This window comes from Myotis daubentonii, chromosome 1 (genome assembly GCF_963259705.1).
Source record: "Myotis daubentonii chromosome 1, mMyoDau2.1, whole genome shotgun sequence".
Taxonomy (NCBI): domain Eukaryota; kingdom Metazoa; phylum Chordata; class Mammalia; order Chiroptera; family Vespertilionidae; genus Myotis; species Myotis daubentonii.
In genome coordinates, this window is record NC_081840.1 from 129,487,974 (window position 1) to 129,514,422 (window position 26,449).

At 40.5% G+C, this 26,449-nt stretch overlaps 3 protein-coding genes across 11 annotated transcripts in view; 1 reads left to right on the forward strand and 2 right to left on the reverse strand.

The window, feature by feature from the left end:
- NMT2 (N-myristoyltransferase 2) overlaps positions 1 to 13,039 on the forward strand; it is an 80,330-nt gene extending 67,291 nt beyond the window's left edge. For 5 of the 6 annotated variants that reach the window (XM_059659685.1, XM_059659718.1, XM_059659705.1 and 2 more), the window contains 3 exons: positions 8,106 to 8,273; positions 9,615 to 9,752; positions 10,110 to 13,039. In XM_059659685.1, the coding sequence (XP_059515668.1) occupies positions 8,106 to 8,273; positions 9,615 to 9,752; positions 10,110 to 10,130 (327 nt within the window). In that variant the 3' untranslated portion in view covers positions 10,131 to 13,039. Of the gene's footprint in view, positions 1 to 7,636; positions 7,710 to 8,105; positions 8,274 to 9,614; positions 9,753 to 10,109 lie in introns of those variants that run through there. The other variant, XM_059659729.1, reaches the window with a different exon arrangement.
- The window catches only part of MSANTD7 (Myb/SANT DNA binding domain containing 7), a 501,345-nt gene that overhangs the window by 220,375 nt on the left and 254,521 nt on the right, over positions 1 to 26,449 (reverse strand). The window lies entirely within an intron of this gene.
- Positions 13,152 to 14,080, reverse strand: RPP38 (ribonuclease P/MRP subunit p38). The gene has a single exon (XM_059659742.1). The coding sequence runs from the start codon at positions 14,078 to 14,080 to the stop codon at positions 13,235 to 13,237; it is 846 nt and encodes a 281-aa protein (XP_059515725.1). The 3' UTR covers positions 13,152 to 13,234.

Genomic DNA, 26,449 nt, shown 5'->3' on the forward strand with positions numbered 1-26,449 from the left:
CTCTGTATCTATTTTTGCTCATCAGTTTATAATGGTCTTAATTACCCATAAATGAGTGAATTCATGTGGTATTTTTCTTTCATTGACTGGCTTATTTCACTTAGCATAATGCTCTCCAGTTCCATCCATGCTATTGCAAATGGTAAGAATTCCTTCTTTTTTACAGCAGTATAGTATTCCATCATGTAGATGTACCACAGTTTTCTAATCCATTCATCTGCTGATGGGCACTTAGGCTGTTTCCAGATCTTAGCTACGGTGAATTGTGCTGCTATGAACATAGGGGTGCATATATCCTTTCTGATTGGTGTTTCTGATTTCTTGGGATTTATATTCCTAGAAGTGGGATCACTGGGTCAAATGGGAGTTCCATTTTTAACTTTTTGAGGAAACTCCATACTGTCTTCCATAGTGGCTGCACCAGTCTGCATTCCCACCAGCAGTGCACGAGTGTTCCCTTTTTCTCCACATCCTCTCCAGCATTTGTCGTTTGTTGATTTGTTGATGATAGCCAGTCTGACAGGTGTGAGATGGTACCTCACTGTTGTTTTGATTTGCATCTCTCAGATGATTAGTGACTTTGAGCATGTTTTCATATGTCTCTTGGCTTTCTGAATGTCCTCTTTTGAAAAGTGTCTATTTAGGTCCTTTGCCCATTTTTTGATTGGATTGTTTATCTTCCTTTTGTTAAGTTGTATGAGTTCCCTATAAATGTTGGAGATAAAGCCCTTATCGGTGATAACATTGGCAAATATGTTCTCCCATGCCGTGGGCTTTCTTGTTGTTTTGTTGATGGTTTCCTTTGCTGTGCAGAAGCTTTTTATGTTGATGTAGTCCCATTTGTTCATTTTCTCTTTAGTTTCAAGTGCCCTAGGAGCTGTATCAGTGAAGAAATTGCTTCGGCATATGTCTGAGATTTTCTTGCCTTTGGATTCTTCTAGAATTTTTATGGTTTCCTGTCGTATATTTAAGTCCTTTATCCATTTTGAGTTTATTTTTGTGTATGGTGTAAGTTGGTGGTGTAGTTTCATTTTTTTGCATGTATCTGTCCAAATTTCCCAACACCATTTATTGAAGAGACTGTCTTGACTCCATTGTATGTTCTTGCCTCCTTTGTCCAATATTAATTGAGCATATTGGTTCGGGTCAATTTCTGGGCTCTCTATTCTATTCCATTGATCTATGTGTCTGTTCTTGTGCCAGTACCAGGCAGTTTTGATAACAGTGGCTTTGTAATACATCTTGATATCTGGTATTGAGATCCTTCCTACTTTGTTCTTCTTTCTCAGGATTGCTGCAGCTATTCGGTGTCTTTTTTTATTCCAGGTGAATTTTTGGAGAGTTTGTTCTAGATCTGTGAAATATGCCGTTGGTATTTTAATGGGAAGTGCGTTGAATTTATAGATTGCTTTGGGTAGTATGGACATTTTAATGATGTTGATTCTACCAATCCAAGAACATGGTATGTACTTCCATCAGTTTATGTCTTCCTCTCTTTTTTCAATGTCCTATAGTTTTCTGAGTAGAGGTCTTTTACCTCTTTAGTTAAGTTTATTCCTAGGTAACTTAATTTTTTTGGTGCGATGGTAAATGGGATTGCTTTTTTAGTCTCTCTTTCTGTAAGTTCACTATTGGTGTATAGAAATGCCATAGATTTCTTGGCGTTAATTTTGTATCCTGCTACATTGCCAAATTCATTTATTAAGTCTAATAGTTTTTTGATGGCGTCTTTAGGGTTTTTTATGTATAATATCATGTGTTCTGCAAATAAGGACAGTTTTACGTCTTCTTTTCCAATTTGGATACCTTTTATTTCTCCTTCTTGTCTAATTGCAATGGCTAATACTTCCAGTACTATGTCGAACAGGAGTGGTGAGAGGGGGCATCCCTGTCTTGTTCCTGTTCTTAGGTGAAATGGTTTTAGTTTTTGTCCATTGAGTATGATGTTGGCTGTGGGTTTGTCATATATGGCTTTTATTATGTTGAGGTATGATCCTTCTATTCCCACCTTGCTGAGAGTTTTTATCAGAAATGGGTGTTGGATTTTGTCAAATGCTTTTTCTGCATCAATTGATATAACTATGTGGTTTTTTTCTTTCAATTTGTTCATGTGATGTATCACGTTTATTGATTTGCGGATATTGTATCATCCTTGCATCCCTGGGATAAATCCTACTTGGTCATGGTGTATGATCTTTCTGATGTACTGCTGGATCCGATTTGCTAAGATTTTGTTGAGGATTTTGGCATCTATGTTCATGAGGAATATTGGCCTGTAATTCTCTTTCATTGTGTTGTCTTTACCTGATTTTGGTATTAGGGTGATGCTGGCTTCATAGCATGAGCTTGGAAGTGTTCCTTCCTCCTGAATTTTTTGTAGTAGTCTGAGGAGGATAGGTTTTAGTTCTTCCTTGAATGTTTGGTAAAACTCCCCTGTGAAGCCGCCTGGTCCTGGGCTTTTGTTTGATGGAAGCTTTTTGATGACTGCTTCAATTTCTTCCATAGTTACTGGCCTATTGAGATTTTCAGATTCTTCCTGATTGAGTTTCGGAATGTCGTATTTTCTAGGAATATGTCCATTTCCTTCAGGTATTCTAATTTGTTGGAGTAGAGTTGTCCATAGTATTGTTTAACAATCATTTGTATTTCTGTGGGGTCTGTTGTTATTTCGCCGCTATCATTTCTGATTTTGTTTATTTGGGTCCTCTCTGCTTCTTGGTGAGCCTGGCTAGAGGTTCATCAATCTTGTTTATCCTTTCAAAGTACCAGTTCTTGGTTTTGTTGATTTTCTGTATTGTTTTTTTGGTCTCTATGTCATTTATTTCTGCTCTGATCTTTATTATCTCCTTCCTTCTGCTCACTCTGGGCTTTTCTTGTTGCTCTCTTTCTAGTTCTTTGAGATGTAGAGTTAGATGATTTACTACCATTTTTTTCTTGTTTTTTGAGGTAGGCCTGTAGAGCTATAAACTTCCCTCTCAGGACTGCTTTCATTGTGTCCCATAGATTTTGGATTATTGTGTTTTCATTGTCATTAGTTTCCAGGATGTTTTTTTTATTTCTTCTTTGATCTCATTGGTAACGCAATCAATATTTAATAACATGCTATTCAGCTTCCAACTGTTTGAGTATTTTGGGTTGTTTTTATTGTAGTTTATTTCTAATATTATGCCATTGTGGTCTGAGAAGATGCTTGATATGATTTCGGTCTTCTTGAATTTGGGGAGACTTTGCTTGTAACCCAATATGTGGTCTATTTTTGAAAATGTCCCTTGGGCACTTGAGAAGAATGTATATTCCATGGCTTTGGGGTGAAATGTTCTGAAGATGTCAATTAAGTCCATCTGATCTAGCGAGTCATTTAGGATTGCTGTTTCTTTGCTGATTTTTGTCTAGAGCAGCCGTGGACAAACTACGGCCCGCGGGCCGGATCCGGCCCGTTTGAAATGAGTAAAACTAAAAAAAAAAAAATAGAACATACCCTTTTATGTAATGATGTTTACTTTGAATTTATATTAGTTCACACAAACACTCCATCCATGCTTTTGTTCCAGCCCTCCGGTCCAGTTTAAGAACCCATTGTGGCCCTCGAGTCAAAAAGTTTGCCTATCCCTGGTCTAGAGGATTTATCCAGTGATGTCAGTGGTGTATTAAAGTCCCCTACTATGATTGTATTGTTGTCAATCTCTCCCTTGATATCTTCCAGGAGTTTTTTTTATGTATTTGGGTGCTCCTGCATTGGGTGCATATATGTTTATCAGGGTTATATCTTCTTGTTGTATCGAGCCCTTTAGTATTATGAAGTGGCCTTCCTTATCTCTTGTTATGGCCTTCACTTTGATGTCTATTTTGTCTGATATAAGTATTGCTACCCCAGCTTTTTTTTTTCATTTCCATTTGCCGGAAAGATATTTTTCCATCCCTTCACTTTCATTCTGTGTGAGTCCCTTATTCTGAGGTGGGTCTCTTTTATTCAGCAAATATATGGGTCTTGTCTTTTTTTCCATTCAGCCACTCGATGTCTTTTGATTGGAGCATTTAGTCCGTTTAAAGTTATTATTAAAAGGTACTTGTTTGTAGCCATTTCTATTTTTTGTGCCTGTTTTCTTTCTGAGCTTTAATTTCTTCTTTTTACACAAGTCCCTTCAGCATTTCTTGCATTGCTGGCTTGGTGGTGAAAACTCCCTTAGCCTTTTTTGTCTGTGAAGCTTCTTATTTCCCCTTCAATTTTGAATAATAGACTTGCTGGATAGAGTATTCTTGGATTCAGTCCTTGCTTTGCATCACTTTGTAAATTTCTGTCCATTCTTTTCTGGCCTGATGTGTTTCTGTTGAGAAATCATTTGATAATCTAATGGGAGATCCCTTGTATGTAACTTTCCGTCTCTCTCTTGCAGCCTTTAAGATTCTCTCTTTGTCCTGAACATTTGCCATGGTAATTATGATGTGTCTTGGCATGAGTCTTTTTAGGTACATCTTGTTTGGGACTCTCTGTGCTTGTGTGACTTTTTTCTTCCCCACCTCAGGGAAGTTTTCTGATATTATTTCTTCCAGTAGGTTTTCTAACCCTTGTTCCTCTTTCTGTTGTCCTGGCACCCTTATTATTCGTATGTTGTTTTGTTTCATGTTGTCCCATAGCTCCCTTAGGCTCTCCTCCTGTCTTTTAATTTTTTTCTCCAATTGCAGTTCAGTTTGGGTGTGTTTTGTTTCCCTGTCTTCTAATTCGCTAATTCGGTCCTCCGCTTCTCCTAGTCCACTGTTGAAACTTTCAATGGTGTTTTTTATTGCAGTTATATCACTCTTCATTTCTTCTTGGTTCTTACATAAGTTATTGATTTTTTTCATCCATTTCTTTTTGATTCTTACATAACTTGTTGATTTTTTTCATCTGTTTCTTCTTGATTCTTGCATAAGTTCTTGATTTTTTTTCCTCCATCCGGTTTATGCACTCTAGGACCCTTAATCTGAATTCTTTTTCTGACATGTTGCATGCCTCTGTTTCACTTAGCTGCTTTTCTGGCAAGTCCTTTTCTTTCCTTTGGGGGTTTCTTTCTCTACCCATGTTTGATCTCACCGACAGATCTAGATGTTGAGTCGTTCAGGGGCTGCTCCTTGGGTGGCTGTGGCTCCTCGGGCTGCAGTTGCTCCTTGGGCGGTTGTGGTAGCAGTTGCTCCTCAGTTGGCTGCAGCTCCTCTGGTGGGTGCTGTTCACAGTTGTGGTGGCTCCTCTGGCTGGTGGGGGGAGGCTTCTCACACAGCTGCTGTTCCCCAGACAGAGGGTGTGCTGATCACGAGGCTGCTGTTCCTTGGATGGGTGCAGGCTACACACGCAGCTGCTACTCCTTGAACTGGGGCGGACTGTTCATGTGGCTGCTGTTCCTTGAATGGGGGCTGGCTGCATGCTGCTGTTGTTCCTCTGATGTGGTGGGCTGCTTGTTGGGCTACTGCTCCTTGGACTTGCACAGGTTGATTGCAAGTCTGCTGCTCCTTGGATGGGGGTGGGCTGCTTGCACGGCTGCTGCTCTTTGGACGGGAGTGTGCTGCACGCATCGCTGCTCCTCCTCTCCAGGTGTTTGGTTATGTGGCTTGCTCTCTAGCACTTTAGCCAGACAGGATAAAATTCACCTTAACAAGACATGACTCAAGGGGAACAAAGCATGAATGTACTCACCACACCGATAACCCCAATATAAGTGACCACCTGAGAAAAGAGAATTAGGGGAGAGAAAAGTGAGTACAAATGATATCTAAGAGAGAGAGAAAAAAGGGGGAAAAAAGATAGGAGAGAAAAGAAAAAGGAGGAAATATATATATAGAGAGAGAGAGATAAAGAGAGAGAGAAAACACCACAGAACCAATAGATAAATCAAACAAATACAAACACCAAAGACCCAGTAAAGTGGGTGGGGGCAGAATCTGTAGAGGCTGAGCTGATATACAGGAAATAAGGTTAAGAATTGGATAAATATGAAGAGGACCTCACTTCAGTATAGCGGAGGTAGAAAAGAGATGAGTGGATAAGAAGAGACAGAAAGGGAACAAAATAATATATTTACAAAAAAAATTGATTTAAAAAAATGGTATAAAAATAGAAAATAACAAGTAAAAATAAAATAAAATTGAATGATAAAAGAATAATGTGAAAAGAAGTGGAAAATAAAGCAACAAACAAAAAAGGAGAACAAAGAAAAAAACAAAAAAGAGCAACAAACAAAAAAAGGGAAACAAAGAAAAAAGAGCTAATAAAATAATAATAAAAAAAAGAAAAATGAAAAATTGAAATGTCATTCCTTTGGCTGGCTTAAGATCCCAGTTTTCTGGAGTGTCTGATTTTTGTTTGTTTGTTTTTTTGTTGTTGCTGGGACCAAAGGCCCTTCTATAGGCCAGACCCTGTTAACTCCCAGGGACTAATCAGATTTGTTTAATCCTTCATAGCATTCAGGGTGGAATCTGGGTGTGGCTGTATTCCTTGCCTGGGGGCTGGAGGGAGGAGTTATATCCTCAGGAGAAAATGGCTGCCCAAGTCCTGGGCTCAGGGGTGACTCATCACTCAATTTGCTGCCACCTCTCCTGGACCCCCTTCTCTCCCCAGCCTCTTCCCATATTCCACTCGTCTGCACCTTCTCCTGCTCCTCAGCACGGGTGAGTGTCTGTATCCGAAATGTCCTATGAACAGGGTTCAGTGAAAACAAACAAACAAATGCCGGCCGCAGAAACGAGGAAGACTGAGTCTCTGTAAGCTCCTCTCTTACCGGCACTGCATGGTCTGGTCAGCGCTTCAGGCTGCCCCCTTTAGGCTCAGTCCTCTGTAATTATGGAACCCAGATCTCAAATCCCCTGGTGCCAACAGTCTTGCAGATTTCCTTTCCACAGTCAGGGGCTGTGCCTGTCCCAAGGGACACGGCTGGGTGTTGCTCGGTCTCCCTCTGAACCTCTGGGCTCAGAGATTTGGCAAACTTTCCTGCCCAGGTCCCTGGTTTTTACCTTTCCAGGGGAACTCTGCCCTTCCTGGCTGCAAACTGTCTCACCAGCTGAGTATACTTCGCCAATTCGGGGGTGGATGTTATCTGTTTCAACTGCTCATTCTATTTGCTCCGGGACGAGCCTTGGGACACGTCTGCCTATTCTGCCGCCATCTTGTCTCTCCGGTTACCACAGCTCTTAAAACAACCCAAATAACACCAGCTAATTTCTTGTATTGAAGAGTATACCAATGATAATGAAATAAAGATCACTATTATATCCCTTATAATTTTTGATAGCTTCAGATTTTCTATTACTCACATATGTATATTTTGGTATAATACCAGTACCTTCCATAAGCTTCTAAAAACAGCTTCCAAACTCTATCCAACTTTCCTTTAAGCTAATAAAATAAAATTCTCCCCTTGTGCCAAGAAGATGTTAAAATTATACATGTCTGTTAGCTGGAAAAGGCAGCGTCTAATCCTTAACACTCTTATTTCTGTAAAAGCAATGATTTTATTTTGATTACTTTTCCGTAAGTCTGAAGAGACTCAGTAATCATCCCGAAGGAAGCTTTCCTTTTAAAACTTTCTATTGATAATGATCTTTATGCAAATCATCAATCAGCATTTAGCCTAACGTTACAACCCCAAACCCTTCTCGACCTCTACAGAACATATTCTACAAGGCTCCATATCAGACTGCTGAGGGAGAAGTATGACTTGTTGCTTTTATTCTAACAGAAAGTGAGTCAAAGATCAAAAAGTTAGCTTAAATGCATGGATAATATTTGTTCTAGACCAGCGGTTCTCAACCTGTGGGTCGCAACCCCTTTGGGGGTCGAACAACCCTTTCACAGGGGTCGCCTAAGACCATCGGAAAACACATCTATAATTCCATATTGTTTTTGTGATTAATCACTATGCTTTAATTATGTTCAATTTGTAACAATGAAAATACATCCTGCATATCAGATATTTACATTACGATTCATAACAGTAGCAAAATTAGTTATGAAGTAGCAACAAAAATAATTTTATGGTTGGGGGTCACCACAACATGAGGAACTGTATTAAAGGGTCGCGGCATTAGGACGGTTGAGAACCAGAAGGTATTTACTTGATGCTACCTTTGTTCTTTAGAACTCCAGTGGTAAACTTACTGACTTCCTGAGCTTCTACACACTCCCCTCCACAGTCATGCACCACCCTGCTCATAAGAGCCTCAAGGCTGCCTACTCCTTCTACAACATTCACACGGAGACGCCCCTGTTAGACCTCATGAATGATGCGCTCATTATAGCTAAATTGGTAAGCAATTCATTTATTTTTGTCCTGTGTTTTTCCAAATATGTGTGTGTAAGTATATAAAGCATCTTACTGTATTTTCTTTCACACAAGATGAATTAATTTGAATGTTTATTACTTTTGACCATCGGTCAAAGGAAGAATTTTGAGAAGTTTCTTGTAAAACTTCAGTGGCTTATTTTCATCATTAATTCTATTGCAACTTAACCAAAAAGTCATTTTGTATAAAGTAGATACTTTAAACATTTACATAAGCGTACATAAAACCCATAAGAAATATAAGATAAATACATGATCCCATGATATAAGGAAAACACATGAGTGTTTGTTTTATAGTGAATAATTAGCATCAACCAGTTTTTTGATTTAAATAAATGGTCTCTGAATTTTAAAATGAAAGGGACTTTATTTTTAAAGGGGATTATTGTCAAAATTAGACTATAAAATGAAAGGAATTAAACTCAAAATATGCCTTATTATACTTATTTTTTTTTATTTCCTCAGTGTCATGGTTAGGACAATTTAAATTCTTGCTGCAAATACACATTTTCCTTTAAAAATAAAATCAGTAGACAGATACATTTTATACATTTTAAAGTAATTATTGAATATGAGAAAATATTCATGAGAATTTGGGAACAACACCTCAAAAGTGTCTTCCTTGCATTTACTAGTATTTGGTCAATTTTTTAAAAAACACATAAAAAACCCATTACTAATGGATCCCCAAATCAACATTATCCTGATTATTTCATCCTATTGCTCATTTTCAACTACTTCCCCTAGAAGGCCAGTAATTAGTTATTTAATGTAAAAGCCCTAAGACATAGAAATTTAGGTGCTTCATCTATATTACCTTTTGCATATTATTATCTAACATTTTAAAGACATTAGATTTCTATTATTAAATTTTAGAAAATTTATTTTCCATTATCAGCCCAAGACAAATATACTATTTAAAGTTTTTACAACTTTGGTTTCTTGGCTGTAACTTGAACTAAGTCAGAACTTAGAAAGACCAGTAACAGTTTTGGAGATGGAGCCATCTAGGCAACTGTTCCTTCTAAAACAGGAACAAATATTTTCTGAACTTTTAATAGATTTTGTTATGTCACTGTGAGCCAGCATACTGTATTTTAATTCAGCATTGCTGGATAGCTGACTTCATCAGATTCACTGCTAGTTATATATAACTGAATTCTTAACCTATATTATATATATTACAGACATTGAATCTTATTATAAGTGCATATTCAGGTTATAGGAATTCAATGTTATGCTGAAATACTTAATACAGAAAACACTCTAGTCTTTTGAAATTTTCAATCTTTTTTACATTGGCAGAAAGGATTTGATGTATTCAATGCACTAGATTTGATGGAAAATAAGACATTCTTGGAAAAACTCAAGTTTGGAATAGGAGATGGCAATTTACAGTATTACTTGTACAATTGGAGGTGTCCAGGAACAGATTCTGAAAAGGTAAGAAAAGTTGATATATGCTTTATAAACTTAATATATTTATCTAGGAAATTCCATACTTCCCTTAGGATTATTAATTTTTTAGTAGCTTTTAAAAAACACAGGTCTATTGTACTACATTATAACTTAACTAGAGGCCCAATGCACAAAATTCGTGCAAGAGTAGGCCTACCTTCTCCCAGCTGCCGGCACTGACTTCCCTCCAGCCGCTGGCAGGCACCCGGGATCCGGGCTTCCCTCGCAGTCCCAGCTTCGTCCGGAGTTTGTCAGGAAGGATGTTCAGTCTAATTCGCATATTATGCTTTTATTGTCTCTTGCTTACCTGTCCTTACTATTCCATTTCTTACCTTCCTTTAGGTTGGACTTGTATTACAATAGATGGATGTTTCCATCCCTAGAACTCTGATACCATCCATCATTTGTTAATATTCTATTTAATGATTCCTGGAACTGTCATTCCAAAGAATAAAAGCACAACCCAAGTGAAACTGATGCAGTCAGTAATAATTGGAAAAGATGAAAAAACATCCATATGTGACCAATACTACATATGTCTAGCTAGAATGTTAACATTCTTCCTTTTTTTCACTGTTTACCCATTTGAAGGAGGGATGAAAGAGTACAAAGAGCACATTCCTCTAATTTTCAAACTTTTGACCATCTCTTGAAGGTATTTTTCCATTCTCTAGAAAGGGCCTTTTTTTTTTTTTTATGGACGGAACAGAAGTCACAGACTTGTGTAAGAAAATCTTTGCTAATGTATGGAGATAAACTGCTACATTTCTATTTATCAAGTGATGGTCTTTTTGTCTGTGTAACAGAATAAAGGATCCAATTGGGAAATTTTTCCTCCTATCATCTTCCATGCTATCATTGGAGACATTTCTGGAATCAGCATTTCCACAACTCCATGATGAGTGGTGGGTGTTTGTGTGTAGAGCAAGATAAAAATGTACTGGTGACTAGTACATTTATTTCTCCAGAAGCAAAGTTGCCAAATCAATAAACACACAAATTTGTACTTTAATGTTCAACAGGTTGGTGATTGGGTTCAAAAGCAAAGTTTTGTGGAAATATGAAATGTGCTCTCTGAAAGAGTATTCACCATGACTAACTAGACTTTGCTGCTGCTGCACAAAGTCGTTTCTTTTCAGGAACAGCAAGGATATGTGAGGAAAGTGCTAAAGTCAAAGGAACTGCCCAGTGGAATTTATTAGTGCTATCAGGATATTGATAGTTTGAATGTTTTTATTACTTATGCAAAATTGCACATATTCCTTAATGCTGACTTTAATTTATCATGAAAGCTGTCATGCTAATAGAAAATGTCTTATTTGTAAATAAGTATTCATACTTTTGTTACTGATGGTGTTTTTATCTAGAATTTGAAAAAACAAGTTTCACAGTGTACATATATATATATATATATTGTCAATAGTCCAAGGAGAAAAAAGATGCTAAATGAGGCCATATAAACTGGCCTTGACTCATTCCACGAAGTCATTACTTTTTTCTGCCTTCCCTCTTCCAGTGCCTAGGCTGTTCTGTCCAGAAAATTTTAATTATTTTAGACATGATGGCTTTTCCTTCATGTTATAAGTAGTCAAATGAAACCAGTCCTATCTTATACCAGGCAGGGGCTAGCAAACTATAGCCCATCACCCTAATCCAGCCCATCACATGTTTTTGTACACCCTAAGCTAAAGATGGTATTTACATTTTTGAGTGGTTAGAGGAAAATAACAACATTTTGGGATACATGAAAATTATATGAATTTCAAATTTCAGCATCCATAAATAAAGTTTTATTGGAACACACACTTATTCACTTATATACTGCCTATGGCTGCTTCATGCTACAAAAGACAGAGTTGATTTGTTTCCATAGAGGTTGTATGAACCAAAAAGTCTAACATATATGCTATCTGGCCCTGAAAGAAAAGTTGTTGATCCTGATTTACATTAAGGAGCTGAATGCTACTTTCTGCAGCTTGCCATTAACCAACAGGCCAACCCAAGGCTTGTGGTATCCTTGAGACTACCGGTAGAGGGCGTGCGTGGGCCCCACAGTAGAGCGTACTCAGATAACTGTGTACTTTCTTGAAGACATAAAGGAAGAGTTCTCATTTAGGATGATTCAACCCAATGGTATTACTATTTTTCCTTAACAGAAGATGAAAACTTCAAGAAGCAAAACTGAACCAATTTACCAGAGTTAAATAAATGAGATTTTAACTTAATCTGAAGCCAAGGCACAGTTGGGAATTATGTTCCATTCATTTTTATAGCACAGAGTCATACAAAGGGAGGTTTTCAAATAATTACAGAATTGCCAGTCAGAAATTTTGTCACGGGCTAAAATTCCAATTTTATTAAAATCTTTTTTTTTTCTCATTTAAAAATAACTAGCACATTTGCCTCTATAATTTAAGCAAATTATGTAAAACTGCTGCGTTTAAGTAGCTATCAGAACTAAATTTCAGTGTAATATAGTGTTTTAAATATTCAAAAAACCTACATTTGTCCTGCATCCTTTGTCAATAATGAAAATACTCAATTTCTTAAGGGATTTTTTTTTTTTTTGCCACGATAGTATTCAGTAAAATTTAAATGAGTGGAAGTAGCATAATTCATGCATCAAACAGAATTAAAGCTGAAAATAAACTCTGGCCACTCTTCCCCTTAAATTAGAAAAAGTTACTTTTTCAAACACACACTGTAGGTAGCAGACACTGTCATAACCATAGAGTACTGATTATGCTCCATTTCTTAACATGAAGGATGCCCATCATTGTACAGACTCGCCTCTGAGAATCCAAGCTGTTTTTTTATCTTCTTCCTGCCTCATTGCACCTGATTACCATCATACTTTTTATACATGTTATGTTTTCAAGGAAATGTTAACCATGTAAAGTGGTGAATTCTAACTAGTCAAAAGACCTTATCTGGCTTTTCCTAAAGGTGTCAAGCCTTTCTCCCAAGCCAATGCTTAGACCTACCCAATGGAAGTAAAATAGAAGGAAATAAAAACCTGATGTATTGTTTCTGAAGACAATGTATTGCTTAGCATTTAGTATCTTTCCTTTAAAACTGATGGCGTATCTGCAGTCCAGTTTCATCTACTCTAATTTAGACCATGTGCACTGTGGTACATTTTCTAAGTTTGAGAGAAAGATGTTAAGTGCTGTAGGATACAGATGTTTTTGCTCACAAGCATTGTACCAACCTTTAAAAAGTGAATCTATACAAGCATGGACATTAGTGTCAATAAACTTTTGATATGCATACTTCTGAATATTTTCTGCATTTAGTGTTTTTAAGCTTCAGCATATCTGTGCTGTTAAAAAGTCTTATGCATTTGAAAGGAACATTTACCAAACAATCTCCCACAGATCTATGTAAAAGTAATTCAGTTTATTAGCTTCAAGGTTTTTTACAAGGAGTCATTTTCCAATTGTATGTAGTGACAAGTTTATACATGATTACTTTGAAGTAATTTTTTTACTTTTGGGTGGTTTCCTTTTTTTATTAGGGTTTGGAATCAGTTTCTTTATTTTAAGGGGTTGTAGCACTGCAGCCTGCTGACCTTCAGTGAGCTTTCTCTTATGTTTAGAGAGGTCTTCAAAGGAAGTGTCCCAAATCTCTCTGTCTTGGCTTTCCAAAGATTCGGACTCTGAATTTTCCCTGGAGTCTTCAAGTCTGTCTTGAAGCCATGGTACATTTAAATTGGGTACTCTGGGGATTATAGCTTTCACCTCATTGACAAAGTCAGTGGTGTTCTTTTTGAATCCCAAAGCTAGGACACATTTTAAGCCAATGACAGGCGCAATTCTCTCACTGAGACGGGGAACCTGACAAGCAGGGACCGTTCTGCTTAAACTTAACTGAATCAGGTGTGAGGTGATGATCGCAGGCTTGACTGACTTACACACTAAAACCAAAAGCAGTTCGTTCCTTTCCAGAGCCCTGGTGACTTCATTAACGCCAATGGCAAGTTGCTTCCTCACCTGGACAGAAGTCCACCCTGATACTTGTTCATTATCTTCTGTTTTTTTCTCCTTCAGATCCTCACTCATATGAACATCTATGCTACATTTGTCTCTGCCTTGTTTTTTAAAAAACTGCTTTTTACTTCTTTTCTTATTCTCAATTTTCTCAAGTCCGATTGATTTAAATCTGTCTTCAAGTGTCTGTAAGATGAAGTGCAAATCCTCTCTCTCCAGAGCACTCCAGCAGATAGTATACGGGTTATTCAATGATGTCTTTACAGTTAAAGGTCTTGTCTTCCGAACCGAGCCCCTCCCTGGTGCCTGAGGAGCTGCAGCCATTATAAAAATCCTTCACTGAGAAGCAAAACGACAAAGGACAATTGTTAACTAGCAGCGCATGTCTTAAGAATATCCTGGTTATACTTATTCTGATTCTTTACAGGCTACAGCAGGCCTAATCATAGAGGACCAATTATGTGACCAGACACTTAACCTCTCTTTTTAAGATTCAGTAATTTTCCCCATTTTTTTTATGACTGTTTTTATTCATATATAGGCCATATATGAATGTTTTGCATTATTGCAATCACAGTGAAATTCTATTTGTTTATTAAAAATGTTTCATGTTGCCCTGACCTGTGTGGCTCAGTTGCTAGGGTATTGTCCCATGCACTAAGGGTTGCTGGTTTGATTTCCAGTCGGGGTTGTGGGATCGATCCTCAGTAGGGGGTGTGCAGGAGGCAGCCAATCAATGTTTCACTTTCACATGGATGTTTCTCTCTCTCCCTTCCTCAGTAAAAACCAATAAAAATATTATTTAAAAATAAATAAAAATTTTCTACATGTTCAGAATTAGCGGTTAACCTCTTAATGGCTGTATGATATTAATCTCATAGATTTGTTACCATTCTCTAAATTCCTCTCTAGTTAGGCTTCCATTCATCCATTCAACAAATATTCACTGAGCACCTCCAAATGTGCAGGCAGTGTTCTAGGCTCTGGGGTTCAGCATGAAAAAGTCCCCACATCCACCCACATAAGTCCCCTTGTTCACCTGCATGGAGCTCACAATCTGTGAGGGCCCTGGAAGTTTCTGCCATTAATGGTTAACTACATGTGATTTTTTTAAAAAAAACTTAAATAGTAACATCTGCACATGATTAAAAATTCAAATGGTACTTTCATTTTATGCCTCTTGTAAGTCCTCCTCCCTGGACTCTGAGTTTCTTATATATCTCCCTAAAACATTTGATACACATACAGATGGACAGTCCCCCTTCCTATAGTTATTCCAAGCCAACTGCTCCTCCAGCTGGCAATTTGAGGAAAATTAGCAAGATTTTGTAACGAAATTTAAAGATATTAATCCATTAGGGAAAATAACCAGAAGGAGCCTTACTGGGAAAATGTTACAAAACACTGGTCTAGCCCAGCTGGTGTAGCCCAGTGGCTGAGCATCAACCCATACACCAAGAGGTCTCCTGTTCAGTCCCCAACGGGGTCCTGTAAGAGGCAGCGGTCAATATTAATTTTTCTCTCTCACTAAGGTTTCTATCTGCCTCTGAAATCAATAAACAGAAAAAACAAAACCCACTAGTCTAGGGAGTATATCGTGTTTCTCCTTCCCAGAGACAACTGCATATCCTTTCTCTTCACTCAGTTTTCTTCCTCACATTCTTTCTGGAGCTCAGGTAACAACCATAGGGACCCACATGGCAAAACTCAAGGAAGTTAAGCCAGCTGTGAAGACATCTGGAGTTTGGAACTACCCCTACTTTCAGGTTTCTCATTCCAGATATTCCCTCATTTATACCACTGAGCCTCCCCTCCCTGGAACACTGCAGGCAGGGTTAGGAATTAATCCTCTCCAACTGAACTCCTACGTACTGGGCTGTCTACTGATATTGACAAGCAAGTGTCTCTGTGGAATGTCAGAATTTATAAGGTACTTGCTCCATGTGTTGAGTCTCACAAATTTCCTGTATAATTGCCCAGCATGTGGATGAGAAAAGAGACTCGGGTCAAACACCTTGCTTGAAGTCACAGCTGGTTCCCAAATCTAAATTTTATGCTCTCCCAATCCTGGCTGCACTTCAAAAATAATCTGTGGCCTTTAAAACATAGAGATGGTTGGTCCTTACACTCGATCTACTCAATTGGAGTCTGAGAATAAGACTGGTGCACTTGGACTTGTAAAAAGTTGCCTGGGTGAATGTGATGCAGAACTGGAATAAGGAACCACAGGTGTAGGACAGGAGGCTTATACACACTGGATAGCTCTAAAAATGGTCTCCTGACCTCTCCTGGGCCCCACAGATCTCATTCATATCAGTATCATGTCCACTGCGAGAGACTATCTGCAGTCTTCAAACCAGCCACACTGCACAGCCCGCCCCTACGCCCATTCTCTACAAGCTCCACTCAAGCTCAGGGAACTGGGAAGGAGCTCATTCAAATCCAAGGCTGGTAGCAGGTTTAAGGTGCTCAGGAAGACAAGCAAGTCAAAAATGGTCTGCCCTAGCCTGTTTGGCTCAGTGGATAGATCATTGGCCTGCGGACTGAAAGGTCCCAGGTTCGATTCCGGTCAAGGGCATGTACCTTGGTTGCTGGCACATCCCCAGTAGGAGGTGGCTAATCAATGTTTCTCTCTCATCGATGTTTCTAACTCTCTATCCCTCTCCCTTCCTCTCTGTAAAAAAAATCAATAAAATATATATATATTTTTAAAAAGACAACAATGATCTAACAGAGCTCTTGCCAAACTGCAAGTCAGTTAATGTGTCAACATTCAAAGACAGAATAAATACTTACAGTGATGTGCTCTGGAGAGAAAGCAAGATATGCATTAACTCCTTCTGTCTTCAGAATCTGGTTGGGGAGATGAGAACCAAGTTCAGATAAGCAGAACCTTAATGCCCTATAATGCACAAATACTCACTGGTAAAGGGGAGTAACAGCTTTGGAGGAGAAAAATAGGAAGCCCTTGCGGAGGTGCCTCTGGGCTGACTGGAGGCCTCTACTGCCTATAGGGCAGTGACGGCGAACCTTTGGAGCTCGGCGTGTCAGCATTTTGAAAAACCCTAACTTAACTCTGGTGTCGTGTCACATATAGAATTTTTTTTATATTTGCAACCATAGTAAAACAAAGATTTATATTTTTGGTATTTATTTTATATATTTAAATGCCACTTAACAAAGAAAAATCAACCCAAAAAATGAGTTTGCATGTCACCTCTGACACACGTATCATAGGTTCGCCATCACTGCTATAGGATCAAGTGCAAACCCTTTAAGGCCCCCCACACACTGGCCCGTCTCCCCACCAGCCTTTCTCCTTAGGTGCCCCAACACACATTACATCCCGCCACTGGGCCACATGCTACTTAATGAGGTCATCCGTTTCTCCTCTCCGTGTCGTTATGCACTTTATTCCCTCTGCCTGGAATACTACTCCCATCCTCAGCCTCACAGCGCCCTTTCTTACTTCAAGTATTTCTGGATTACCCACAGTACAAGCCATGAAATAGCACAGAAAAACAGTCACTGGCCTCACTGAGCTTAGACTCTATGAGGAAGACATACCAGCAGATAATCCAGTAAGACATTCAGACCAGGGACCAACAGGGCCCTAAGGGGACGTAGCAGAAGCCTGGCTTCGTGGAGGGGGTCAGGAGGGCCTCCTGGAGGCAGTGACCCTTTGACTAAATCCTGAAGAATGCCTACCAAAGGAGAGTGTCCAAGGAACAGCATTAAAGGAGGTAAGTCAGTGTCAGGGGCAGATGCTAGGGAGAGGAGTGAGATACTCGGGAAGGTGGGTAAGGACCAGGTGGCGAAGGCCCTCGAGGACCTTCCAGCGGGAAGTCCTAGTAAGAAATGATGCCGGGCCCTACCCCGCTGGCTCGGAATGAAGGGCTCTTCCCCAGTGAGGGGCGTGCAGGAGGCAGCCGCTCAGTGATTCTCTCTCATCACTGATGTTTCTCTCCCCCTCTCCCTTCCTCTCTGAAATCAATAAAAATATATTTTTTAAAAAATAAAAAGTGATGGTGGCCTGTAGATGAATAGCGGCAGAGGGGATGGACAGAAATGCATGCTAATTAAAGCAGCTAAGAGGTGACATCTACCAAACACAGTGATCGACCCGGAGGAAAGCAGAGAATGGCCTCAGGGCCACTCCCGGCCTCTGGCGCAGTGTGCACCCTCTCCTGGTGTCTGGTGCCTTCGGTACGTCACGGTTTAGCCTACACGACCGCAGTCATTCTGCTGCCCGCCTCCACCCCAGACTGTGCGGCCAGAGGGAGGCTCCACCCCAGGCCGCGCACGGAGCCGAGGCCGGGGGGCATGGGCAGGGCCGCCAGGCGGGGGCGGCGGGGTCCAGGGCTAGCCCCGGAGACCCTGCGTGCCGTGGGGCCCGCGCTCCGTGCGTCCCAGCCACGACCCACCCGGGTGAGCCCCCTCCCGCCCTCCGCGGTCCGGGCGCCCTCACTCCCGATCGCGGCAGCGCCGGCTCCGCGTGAGCCGCCGTGCGCGTGCGCACAGCCCTCGCCCTGCCGGCTCCGCCTCCCACACGCTCACGGAGCGCCACACTTCATCCTTCTGCGTTACTCACAACAGGAAAAGTCGGCTCACTGCCACCGCGGCCGAGGGGGTCAGCGGGAGGACCGAGCTGTAAACACCTGGAGTTCGGGAGCCGGGTGGAGGCGGGAAGCTCCGGAGAGGGGCCGGCAGCAGCGCTGCGCAGGCGCGATGTCTGTCTCGCGAGATCTCACGGTTGCCACGGTAACCCGCCGCTAGCTGGCTGGACTGCCTGATGTGGGAGCCAGTCCGACGCCAATTGTCTCCTGAAGCTGGTCCGCTCACCTGCCACCCTCTCCCTTCGGACCCAATTTCTACTTTTCAGCGCCTGGCAGTGCAGTCCCCTCTCTCTCCCCGCTTTTCCGTATTTGGCTTGCCTAAGGGACGCCACACCTAACCCCGGCCCAGTGCCCTCATCTTCACGGAATCCCTGTGGGAATCCCCAGCTCCATAAAAATCAAGATAAATGGAGGATCCAGAAGGGAGCGGCACACACACAGAGAAAGCTAAATGGGGGATGAGGGTGATTTGAGGGAAGAAACATGCCTACTCTCGCTCACTCCTGTATAATCCAAAGAATTGAAAGCTGGCACTGGACAGATACTTATATGCCAATGCTCATAGTAACATTATCCACAATAGCTAAATGGTGGAAACAACTCAAAGCACCTATCAATAGATGAACGGATGAACAAAATGTGATATATACACACAGCGGGACATTATTCAGCCATAAAAGAAAGAATGAAGTACTGACACATGCTACAACATGGATGAATCTTGAAAAACATTATGCAAAGAGAAGTCAGTCACAAAATGACAAATATTGTATGATTAAATTTATATGAGCTACCAAGAATAGGAAAACTCATACTGACAGAAAGTAGAATTGAGGTTACCAGGACTGAGAGGAAGAAGGGATGGGAAACTATTATTTAATGGATATAGAGCAGTGATGGCGAACCTTTTGAGCTCGGCGTGTCAGTATTTTGAAAAACCCTAACTTAACTCTGGTGCCATGTCACATATAGAAATTTTTTGATATTTGCAATCAAAGACATATTTTTGATATTTATTTTATATATTTAAATGCCATTTAACAAAGAAAAATCAAAAAAATGAGTTCGCGTGTCACCTCTGACACGTGTGTCATAGGTTCATCATCACTGATATAGAGCTTCTGTAGGGGAAGATGAAAAAGTTTTGGAAGTAGATAGTTGTGGTGGTAAAACAGTATTGTGAATGTATTTAATTCCACTGGATTGCACACTTAATAATGGTTAAAATAACTTTATGTTATATATATATTGTACCATATACACAAACAGTACTTGTCTGTGGTCCCAGACATGGTCAGTCCCTCACTTGACAGGAAGCCTTGGGCTGGAGCACAGTAAAGATCCTATTTGCCAAAAAGGAAAGTGGGGAAAACCCTGTTGCATAGACTGTGTTTCTTCATACCCACATGTGCCGCTGTGTTAAATATCGTCTAAAGGTGCATGTATTTCCATCCAGTTGAAGGGATGATGATGCTTTTTCAAAGCATCCTACTGAAAGTGGTTATTCAATAGGGGTGATTATCTGTCACAGAAGTCTGGAGGTTTTCCAGAACTGGCTCATTTGGCTACACAGCAGTTCATCAAAACCCCACGGGCTTTCTATATTTCCATTTGCCATCCTCAGAATGTTGGCATTTGCCCTCAAGCTTGTCCTCTCAAGGTCACAATTCCAATCATCACATCCTACACAATCACCTTGTATAAAGCAGTAAGTTTTGCCTCATGAATTTCTTTCTTTTTACCAGAAAGAAAAATTGGAGAAGCCCCAACATCTTTCCCTTAGTGGCTTATTGGACAGAATTAGCCATAAGCCCACGCCTAAACCAGTCTCTGCAGAGGTGAATGAGTCAAGCAAGACCGGCTTAGGCCAACTATGATTTTTCTCCTGAAGGTGGACCCACCTTCCCTGAGCATCTTTGGGCTCCAGAACTAAGCAGAAGTAGGGTTGTTGACAAAATAGGAGGAGATGGCTTCTAAGTGGGGAGCAGTGGCTTCCCCAGGAGAAAGACATATTGTTTTCTGGAGCTCAGTTGCAGAATACATTAACTGGTTATTAATAGGTAAGACACATGCAATATTATAACCAAAAGAGCAGAGTGAAGAGAAAATTATAAGCCCTGTATACTTTAATTTAGTCCTGGTTACATATTGTTATTGAAACTAAAGGCTAAAAATTTCACAACAAATGAGAGATTGTTGCCAGTGGTGCTTTGAGAAGTTGAAGCCCTGAACTAGTCATTATATCTTGCTAGGTTGCGTGAGGCTGCAAGATACTTATGGGCCTTTACTCTGAATATTCTAAAAGTATCGATATTCAACCAAATTAAGGTAAAAGTGCCTCCTGTCAGGTACAATCTTTTTCTGAAATATGTTGACAGTAAAATGGTCCTGGGTAGTTTTTTTTAAAACATATATTTTTATTGATTTCAGAGAGGAAGGGAGCGGGAGAGAGAGAGAGAGAGAGAGAGAGAGAGAGAGAGAGAGAGAGAGAGAGAGAGAGAGAGAAAGAAGAAGAAGAAGAAGAAGAAGAAGAAGAAGAAGAAGAAGAAGAAGAAGAAGAAGAAGAAGAAGAAGGAGGAGGAGGAGGAGGAGGAGGAGGAGGAGGAGGAGGAGGAGGAGGAGGAGGAGGAGGAGGAGGAGGAGGAGGAGGAGGAGGAGGAGGGAATCATTGGTCAGCTGACTCTTGCTCACCCCGCACCAGGGATCAAGCCCACAACCCAGGCATGCATCCTGACTGGGAATCAAACCATGACCTCCTGGTTCATAGGTTGATGCTCAGTCACTGAGCCACACCAGTCCGGCAGTCCTGGATAGTTTCGTTACAAGGAATTCTCTTAGAACATCCTAACTTTACTTATCTAAATTGTAATATAACCACAAGCATTGTAATCACTAATTCAATATTCTGGCATCACTGAATTTATAACTTTACTATTATAGAGATGGCTTCATTTTATTGCTTAGTCAGAAAGTATTAAGACTCCTGTTTTGATTGTCTGCCTACAGATCTGTTCGTAATGAATCTGATAGCAAGCAGTAATAGATTCATTTCTTATAAACAACACAAATATGAATGTTTTTGCTGACCCTGATTACCATCCTTGCATTTTGTGAAACTTCATCATTGACAGATGTTTAGACCAATCAGACCATAAACAAATTCAACCAATTGCTGGGGTCCAACCCCAGCAGGTCCAGGGGTCCCCAAAGGTGTGGACGGAGTCGGCGAAGAAGGAATGACACGAAGACTGAGTTCAGTTGATCATCATAGCCGGGTTCTCTTGTCAGGGTCTGGTCAGGATCTCTAGCGAAGTTCTGGTTAGGATCTCCAGAGAGGTTCTGCTCAGGTTCTCCAGCCAGGTTCGGTCACCAGGTTCTAGTCAGGCTCTCCTGCCAATCTCCGCAGTCAGGTTCAGTCCAGGATCCCCTGCCATGCTCTCTCGCCAGGCTCCGCCTCCAGGCTCCGAGGCCAGTCCCTGTCCAGGATCCTCCGGCATGCTCTCTCCAGCGAAGTTCTTCTGTCTCTAGAGAACGTTCTGTGTAGGTTCTGTGCCTAGGCTCTGTCTCTCTTGGTCCTGTCTTCCAAGCCCTGTGTTCTCAGTTTTGTGTTCTGAGTTCTGTCTCTTGCTGTCTTGTTACATCTGTATTTATACCAGTTGATTCAATCCTATCAATCTCTATTACAAAGGTTAGGGCGTTTCTTATCTCCATTCCAGGGAGTAAAGATTATGTAGCTTAAGCATGATTGTTTGTAGTGATTAACTACCCGCCTGGCACTTAGTTAAGTAGTTTCATCCCCTCCCTGACTTCAGGGAAAAATTCCTACCTGGAGAAACAACCTTTCTCGGAGAGGTGACCTTGGTTAAAACACAGCACCAAGAAGGTGAGCAAACATATTAAGAACCGTATGCCATATATGCCAGGTCCCTTGAAACAGCAAGGATGGACCGGCTCCCAGCAACCAATCACATGAAACCATATAACAGAAATGGATAACCATATTGTAGTATTTGATTTAGCATTTAAACTAGTTAGATTTTTTTTAAAAAGCTAACATCTCTGTTAAGTAATGTTAAACTCATCACAGAAAATGTCACAAAGCAGGAAGGAATATCAAACAGGCAGAAAAATTTTAATCTTTTAAAAAAAATTCTTTGAAAAATGCAGTTTTAACAGATCCAGAGACAGAGAAGCATCGATCAGACTGTCAAACCTCAGAGGGAAGGTAGGGGAGGGTGGGGGTAAGGGGGAGAGATCAACCAAAGGACTTGTATGTATGCATATAAGCCTAACCAATGGACACAGACAACAGGGGGGTGAGGGCATGAGTGGGGGGGTTGGGGGGTTACAGGGGGATGAGGACACATATGTAATAATAATATATATATATAATAAAAAAAGAAAAATGCAGTTTACTTCATATATAACTTTTTGTGTGTGTACAGATAATGAGCTCTTCAACACCAAAAAGTATTATAGCTTTTCAAACTGGAAATGAAAAGGCAACTGTAGCATCAGATTCTCATTTCTAATAAGATAAATATTGATAGCCATAACCCATCTAACCAAAAAGCTCTTTGGGATCCTCAATAATTTATTAAAAGAGTAAAGTATTCTAGAGTCCAGAACGTAAACTACAATAGACAATCCAGCTTTGATAGGTCCATTTCTTAGACTGGCCTCAGAAAGAGCCATTGTTATGAAATGTCAAGCCCCCTTTTAAGTCCCTGGCTGGGCCCACATTGTGTTGTTTTTATAGCTCCAGAAGCTGGTTTTAATGACGGGAAGAAATCTGACCCAAGTTTCTCCTTGACATGAAGAGGTTTTTGTCTATTTTGTTATTTATTTTTCTTTACTCTTTTTTCTTTTTTCTCATTTTTTTCCTTTTAAGCTTCTTTTTATCATTTTTATTTTATTTGGTTTGTTAGTGTTTATTGTTATTTTTATATTTGGTTGGCACTGTGTTTTGATTCCATTATAAAGATCAGTTCATCAGGTGAATTCAGGAAGTGTCTTTCTTTTGAGATGATTTGGGCCAAGCTTCTCACCAGCTTTTTCTAATTTTAAGTTCACCTTGGGACACCTTAACTCTAAGGTCAGCAGTAAGTCCAACGCACTGTAATCAAAACAGCCCTGCACTGGCACAGAAACAGGCATATAGATCAATAGAACAGAACAGAGAACCCAGAAATCAACCCAAGCCATTATGCTTAATTAATATTTGACAAAGGAGGCAAGAGCATACAATGGAGTGAAGACAGTCTCTTCAATAGATGGTATTAGGTCAGGACGGCCCTGGTGAGGTTGAAACGGCCCCGGTGAGGTCGGGACGGCCCTGGTGAGGCTGGGACAGTCCTGGTGGGGCTGAAACGGCGCCGGTGAAGCTGGAATGGCCCCGGGGAGGTGGAGACGGCCCCCATGAGGTTGAAATGGCCCTGGTGAGGCCGAAACGGCCCTGGTGAGGTCGGGATGGCCCCGGTGAGGTTGGGACGGCCCCGGTGAGGCCGAAACGACCCTGGCGATGTACGGCACCGGCAGGGTCAAGAGGGCCCTGGTGAGGTCAAGAGGGCCCTGGTGAAGACAAAACGGCCCCAGTGAGGTTGGGACAGATAGTGGGGACCAGTATAGACTGATGAGCAGGGGTTGATGCAGAAGCAGAACAGCATTGAACAGACTGTCAAACTACAGTGGGAAGCCTGGGGAGGGTTTGGCCGGAGGGGGGGGGGGGGCGTTAAGAGATCAACCGAAGGACTTATATGCATGCATATAAGAATAACCAATGGACACAAGACACTAGGGGCTAGGGGCCGGGGGAATGTCAAGGTGGCGGGGGGGGGGGGGGAAGGAGACATGTGTAATACTCTTTGTAATACTTCAAGCAATAAAAATTATTTTTAAAAAAGTAAAATGATGCGAAAAAATAAAAAAATAAAAACGGCAAAAAAATAATATTAAAAAAAGAAAAATAAATAAACGGTATTAGGATAATTGGACAGGAACATGCAAAAAAATTAAATCAGACTGCCAATGTACATCATACACAAGAATAAACTCAAAATGAAAAAAAAAATTAAACGTTTAGTTGTGCAACCATAAACATCCTAGAAGAAAACATAGAATTTTCACTGATACAATGAGACAGCATAGAGGGACCTAGAGATGATTATGCTCAATGAAATAAGCCAATCCGAGAAAGACAAGCATCTCATAATCTCAGTTATATGTGGAATGTAATGAACAAAAAATAAACCTGACAAACAAAATAGAGCCAGAAATGAAGAAGAATGCAACAAACTGAGGATTCTTATGGGGGTGGGTGGGGGAGGGAGAAGAGATTAACCAAAGAATTTATATGCATATATGCATAACCCAGTGAGACAGACAATAGGGGTGGTGAAGGCCTGGGGAGGGGGGCAGGAGTGGGGAGGAGGGGGTCAATTGGGGATAAAAGAAGGGTCTTCTGTGATACCTTTAACAATAAAGATGAATTTTTTAAAAGATACCTGCCTCCCTACCCCCACCCAATTGATGTAGAGTTTTAATGCAATTCCAAGAAAACGTCAAAAATTTTCTTTTGTGGAACTTGACTCATGGATGTTAAAGTTTACATACAAGAGCAAAGTGCCAAAAAGAACTCTTCCTGAAGAAGAACACAATTGGGAGGATTTAATAATCAAGACAGAGTGATATAGGTAGAGGGATAAACAAACAGCACCCAAAAACTATTCTATAATTGCTATTGATATTTTCTCTTAAAACCACTGTAATGAGGCTTTGCCTTCCATCACTGCATTAAAACTTCAAGTCATCAATGATCTTGACAATAACCTAGATCCAATCATTAACTCTCAGTCCTCACCTAATTTAATATATTTTCTCACTTGCTATTCTCTCTTGACTAGATTTCTGGGACACCACATTCTCTCTCTCTCTCTCTCTCTCTCTCTCTCTCTCTCTCTCTCTCTCTTTCTCTCTTCTGTTTCTTTAATGGTCACTTCTTTGTCTTCTTTGCTCCTTCTCCCTGAACTCTTAAGGCTGGAATTTGCCATGGCTCAATCTTCATTCCTCTTCCCTTTTCTCCTCTATATACATTCAGTTTCTTGGGCCATCCAGTCTCACTGTCTAATACCATCTCTATGTCCATGAGTCCCAGATTCATATACCCAACCCAGACTAGACTTGGATATCAAACTTCCTACTTGACATCTCCACTTGGATGTCTGATATCTCAAAAGTAGCAGGTCCAAAACTGAACTTCTGATCTTTGCCACCAACCCAACCAATCAGGTCAAAAATGTTATAGTTATCCTGACTCCTCTTTTTCTTCCACACCCCATGTAGACTCTATCAGGGACTCCTGTTGACTACCTTCAAAATATACCCAGAATCTGAACTATTTCTCACTACCTCCATTGCTACCACCCGAGTTTGAAGCACCCTAAGTTCTTCCCTGGATTATCATGACAGTAAGGATCTTGCTTCCAACCTTGTTCCCTTGTAATCTATTTTCCACAAGAGTGATTCTTTATTTATTTTTTATTTGTTTGTTTATTTACTTCCTTACCCAAGGACATACTTTTATTGATCTTAGAGAGAAAGGAAAGGAGAAAGAGGAAGAGAGAGAAACATCGGTTGCCTCCTGTACATGCCCTGTTCAAACCTGAAACCTGGGTATGTGCCCTGACCGGGAATCGAACCCGAGACCTTCCCATGTATGGGATGACACTTCAACCAACTGAGCCACATCAGCCAGGGCAAGAGTGATCCTTTAAAAACAAAACAAAACAAAACAAAAACAAAAACACAACAGAGATTTTGTAAATTTTAATTATGTAGATGAGCAATGAATGAACAAATAAATAAGTATTGTTTCATAGCTCAATCCCAGTTTAATGTACACAGGATATCCTTCAATTGGCCATCAATGAACAAGTCAGGTTTATATAAAGCCTCATCCAACTTTAGTACCTTCCACAACTTGGCAGTGGGTGAGGGTAGAAGAAAGATTTTCAGGGAAACATCATAAATACCTGCCTAACCTCCGCCGCTAAATTGAATTTCCTATCCTCGGCATCAA

Coding starts and splice junctions, on each gene's coding strand:
- RPP38 (XM_059659742.1), bottom strand. CDS start 14,080: ATGGCTGCAGCTCCTCAGGCACCAGGGAGGGGCTCGGTTCGGAAGACA.